Source organism: Austrofundulus limnaeus, unplaced genomic scaffold (genome assembly GCF_001266775.1).
Source record: "Austrofundulus limnaeus strain Quisiro unplaced genomic scaffold, Austrofundulus_limnaeus-1.0 Scaffold208, whole genome shotgun sequence".
Taxonomy (NCBI): domain Eukaryota; kingdom Metazoa; phylum Chordata; class Actinopteri; order Cyprinodontiformes; family Rivulidae; genus Austrofundulus; species Austrofundulus limnaeus.
In genome coordinates this window covers 633,445-636,549 of record NW_013952610.1, presented here as the reverse complement: position 1 = coordinate 636,549, position 3,105 = coordinate 633,445, and the positions used below count along the sequence as shown (strand labels likewise).

Genomic DNA, 3,105 nt, shown 5'->3' with positions numbered 1-3,105 from the left:
CTGGCTCCTGGGTTTGTAGGGACACTGTCTGCTCTGTGGTACAGAGTCCTGATCACTCCTGTGTTCCAGTGGGTTGTGGGAGTCAAAACGCAAATATTGGTCTGTGTGGGTGGGCTTACGATATACGCCAGTTTCCAACCGTCCTCCATCGGAAGCCGAGACATCTCAATCCAGGAACGCCTTTTTTTTTTTTTTTACAAATTTAAACCACAATTTTATACAAGCTACGTGATTAAGTCTTCACAAACAAGAGAAAATGCATCATCAAATCAATAAATTTAAGATGTTTTCATAATCTGTAAGTGTTTTTGTGATTTGTCTCTCCTTTGGATTATTAATTTGGGAATTGTTTACTGGTAAATTGAACATACATTATTAACATAATAAAATATTTTGTTCAGAAACATTAGGACAGTAAAAAAAACTTACTAATTAATTACTAAAGCATCGTTCCCTATTTTTCCCCAGTTTTGACTTCATTTTATTTACTTTTTCTTAAATTAAAAAAAATAGACACGATTGTGGAAAGATAAAAGTGCACAATATAGATAATTGAAAACAAACTTAAACAATTTATTTTTCTAAATGAAATATTCAGAAACTACAAAATTAAATACAAAAAGTATTTATTTTCTTTTAACAAGGGTGGGATTGAGACAATCGATATTTAGATCGATCCACCCACCTCATTATTCCTTATCTAGCTTAGAATTAGCATAGCTGCTACTCTGGCTCTTGCCATTGAACGTATCACTGTGGTCTGTAAATTGGGTTACTAAACCTCTCTTTCACGACTTTTATATAAGAATTACCCGTATAACTGCTTAAAACCTAAAGGTATGTTGTCTTACGAAGTATTTTGTGCATTAGGTTTTGATAACTTAGTAATTGTTAGCAGCTACTAGCAAGTGAGGCTAACAGGAAGTTAGCATATCGCTAACGTTAGCATAAGGTAGCTTAATACATTAAAGTTAAAGTTAAAAGCTAAAGTTATTAGGTTTCTTTCTTTCTTGGATTTTTTTCTTGATAGATCCAAACATATTTTGTTGCTTTACTGCTTTTATATTTGTTATTTTAATCCAAACCCATTAGAAGACTACTTTAGCAACTTAAGCTAGCTCATAGAGCTAATATGACCATGAACTGTAACTTATGTATTAGCTGTAGGCATTATCTCACATTTATTTATCCTTTTATATTTAATAATAGAATCTTCAAAATCAAAGTGCAAAAAAACAACATATTTTACTGTAAAAGATTGTAATATTCTCTCAGTGTGAAATATAATATTTATGTAAAAAAAAATAAAAATAATGCCAAGAAGCTATTGATTTTTGAAAGACATCAAAGAAGTGAGCCAAACAGGAGCTTTCTCTGTTGGACTGAATCTGATTACATTTACTCAGAGAGAAAAGTCAGACAAATGATGCAAGCAAAAGATGTGGAGGTGTAAGATATTTGGACTTGGAAAACTAAGTAGCAGACTGAAAGGGCAGCTTTTGGCATAAAACATGTTTTATCAATCACTGTTGTCCAAATATTTAGACCATATTTTGTTTCTAATAGCATGGTTGATTATCACAATCAAATTAAAACCATAAATAATATAAATATCTAAACAGTTTTTTAATCATATCTCATTTAAAATACTGTAATATTCTGTGTTTCTTGTTTTTAGATGTACACGGACAACAAAAAGAGGTCAACAGGTCCTTCCAGCTCTGGAAGTTTGGTTTATTGGGCCTCCTCATTCTCTCGTCAACCAGTCAGGGTCCTGATTGTGGAAACGTTGCCACCCTGGTGGACAGAGATTTGCACAGTAGTTTGCGATGCTCTGGATAACTTCCTGTCAGTGGCGTGTAGCCTGGACGGACCCTGTAGGATACCGCTCCTCAGCCTGTACGCCATCAGCAGACAACAGGAGTGTCTGCTGCCTTTTGTGGTGAGACAAGCAATGCGTTATTTTCAAAAACTATCCTTATTTTTGCTCCATGCCTGTATTCGATCTCCCATATTATCTGCCACTTTTGGCCTAACCCTTTGTATTATTTTCTGCTTATAGCAAGTTCGAGGTAATCTGGCCCGGCTGCATGCCTGCGTGGAGGAGCTGAGGTCTATTCCAGGTGATGGCTGCATCAGAGGAGCAGCCAGAGGAGGTGATCTGCTGCGACAGGCAGTGCTGGACAGTCTGCAGCAGTTTAAACAATACATGAGACACACGAGCCCTGGCAGCCAGGCCTGCAACAATGCATCTGTGGAGGTGAGTATTGAATAGACGGCAACTTTTTTCTCTGTGAAATCACACATTATGGAAAATACAGTTAGTAAGCTATCAGATTTCAGCAGAATAGTAAATAGTGTCTATAATCAAATTGGTGGTCTTGGAGTCAACACCTCTCAGGCTGCAGCTCTTGTTAGGTTATGCAGATTACGTTTTTATTTAAAGTCATGTTAAAGTGAGCTTTTTTTTATATGGAAGAGAACAACTCTTTGAAGGATGTCTAAAATTTGGAGTGTTTCTCTTGGTATAAGGGAAGGCACAGATGTTAGCAAGGACTTCTGGCTCTCAGTCTTTGTTCCTGTTCCATCCAAAGGAGCTTGAAGGGGCTGAGGTCAGAGCTCTGTAAAGGCCAGTCAAGTTTGCTATCAAACCTTGTCTCTATAGTCCATGCTTAGGCCTTTAGAAAATTGACTTTACTAGGGATGCACGACATATTGGTCATTTTTTAGAATCTCGTATTGGTCCAATATGTAAAACTGGGCCGATATTAAAGTCCAATATGGATTTATGTTTCTATTTTGGGAGGAGAGATGGTTGGTTGAGCAGCATCTGTTTGATCATGAAAGTGGTATTTACGCTGCATTGCCAGGAATAACTGAAGTAGAGTCACGTCAGAGGACTGGTCGTTTATTTATGATATTGAAAAAAGATCAGAGTGTGATTGTGCGTATATGTATAATATAATTTGTGTGTTTGTGTAATATCGGTAAATATCGGTTATCGGTCATCAGTGTTGTATAAAGTACCTCAAAGTGATACTTGAGTAAAAGTACAAGTATCTTATCATAAAAATACTTTGGTAAAAGTTAAAGTCTTCTCTAAAA

General features: G+C 36.2%; 1 protein-coding gene across 1 annotated transcript in view; it reads left to right on the top strand.

The window, feature by feature from the left end:
- Positions 1-1,678: 1,678 nt before the first annotated feature.
- LOC106525005 (meiosis 1 arrest protein) overlaps positions 1,679-3,105 on the top strand; it is a gene marked incomplete at its 3' end in the record, with an annotated part of 7,479 nt that continues 6,052 nt past the window's right edge. The window contains 2 exon segments of the mRNA XM_014019076.1: positions 1,679-1,942; positions 2,063-2,260. Coding sequence (XP_013874530.1) covers positions 1,679-1,942; positions 2,063-2,260 — 462 coding nt within the window.